This window comes from Sphaeroforma arctica (assembly GCF_001186125.1).
Source record: "Sphaeroforma arctica JP610 unplaced genomic scaffold supercont1.6967, whole genome shotgun sequence".
NCBI classification, from domain to species: domain Eukaryota; class Ichthyosporea; order Ichthyophonida; genus Sphaeroforma; species Sphaeroforma arctica.
In genome coordinates, this window is record NW_014033591.1 from 1 (window position 1) to 1,532 (window position 1,532).

Consider the following 1,532-nt stretch of genomic DNA (forward strand, 5'->3'; position numbering starts at 1 on the left):
TGACTTGAACTTCGTCCTGTTGTAAGTTTGCTATTCTCACAAACATATATGATCAATGAGAAGTGCGCGCTCCAGGAAGACTAAATAATAGAGGATACTACGGGTTAGAGTTTATGTGAAAGTCGTGAAATTCAACAATTCGAAGATTTATGTAGTTTTCATACAAACGACGTCTTGCGAAATATAATGACGAATATCGTAACCTCCTAAAAAAGAGAGCGGAATATGCCTTTTATTTATGAGTTCTCAAACTTCTCACGACCCTCTTGTTCAAGAAGGCTATGACCCTCTTGTTCAAGAAGGCTATGACCCTCTTGTTCAAAAAGGCTATGACCCTCTTGTTCAAGAAGGCTATGACCCTCTTGTTCAAGAAGGCTATGACCCTCTTGTTCAAGAAGGCTATGACCCTCTTGTTCAAGAAGGCTATGACCCTCTTGTTCAAGAAGGCTATGATTTCTCTATGTCCTAGTAGTTTCTTAATTCTCAGTTTTTTTGGTGCTTATTAGAAGGCTATGTTTTGCTCTTAATTGTCCTTTTTTTCCAAAAAAGGCGGCGAGACTACTGTTATTCAACGGACAAAGTGGTTCAATTTTTTTAGAGTACATATCAGCACGATAAAAAAACCCCTTTTTTTTTCGTAGCAAATAATTGAATTTTTGTAAAAAGGACCATATTTTGTTTAAAAATAAATTATATAGACTATTTTTCATAGACATATATTTAGCTATCTTCTAAATTGAAACAAGAACATCTCATTTGTTTTTGTTTTTTTGTTTGGATTTTATTAAAAACCCAAAAATAGATAAATTGGAAATAGTGCGAAATAAGTCAAAGTTCAAACCCTCTCTCTGACAATCTTAATTACATGTACTTTAAAAAATAAAAAAAAGTCCAATATCCTGCACATCCCTATGTGACAGTCTGACAGACTCAGACTGACACCCACAAGTCTCAACTCTCACAAGTCTCAACTTCTCGAGGACTAAATAAGTGTAATGAGTAAAGAATGTACTTTTGATAGAGAGTTAATACTCTACAGACTCTCCCAAATTGAAGGACTACATCATAGAAATATTTGTTGATTGTTCATCGTAAATGGCTTTATAGCGCCTCCTGTGTGTATAGAAGTGGCAGATGCGCTCAAGTATATAGGTTAGTAGGCTTAGTGGCGGCCACCATGCTGATCCATGAGTTTAGAATACCGATGCCCAACACGGTGGAGGAATATCGTGTGGCGCAAAGATACATGATAGCAAAGAAGAGTCTAATTGACAGTCAAAAGGGCGAGGTAGTCAATATGAACAACAAATATATGACCAATTCATCTATCTACACATGCCCCGCAGTACAAGTATTCATTACCAGTATTTCATATGACGACTGATATGGACAGTGTTTATTTGAATAGTTACAATTTGTGCTGCATTTTCAATCTGTTATCTGTGGTATCTCGACTATGACCGATTATAATAGCCGTTTGTTGAAACCGTACATATTCTATTTATATAGATGCGATAGGATATATATATATA

At 35.7% G+C, this 1,532-nt stretch overlaps 1 protein-coding gene across 1 annotated transcript; it reads left to right on the forward strand.

Annotated features, from left to right (window-relative positions):
• Positions 1-281: 281 nt before the first annotated feature.
• Positions 282-436, forward strand: SARC_15909 (hypothetical protein; the record flags this gene model as incomplete). Its single annotated transcript, XM_014289977.1, has 1 exon — positions 282-436. A coding segment is annotated over one exon (155 nt), but the record flags the coding sequence as incomplete, so codon positions are not given.
• Between the last annotated feature and the right edge of the window lie 1,096 nt (positions 437-1,532).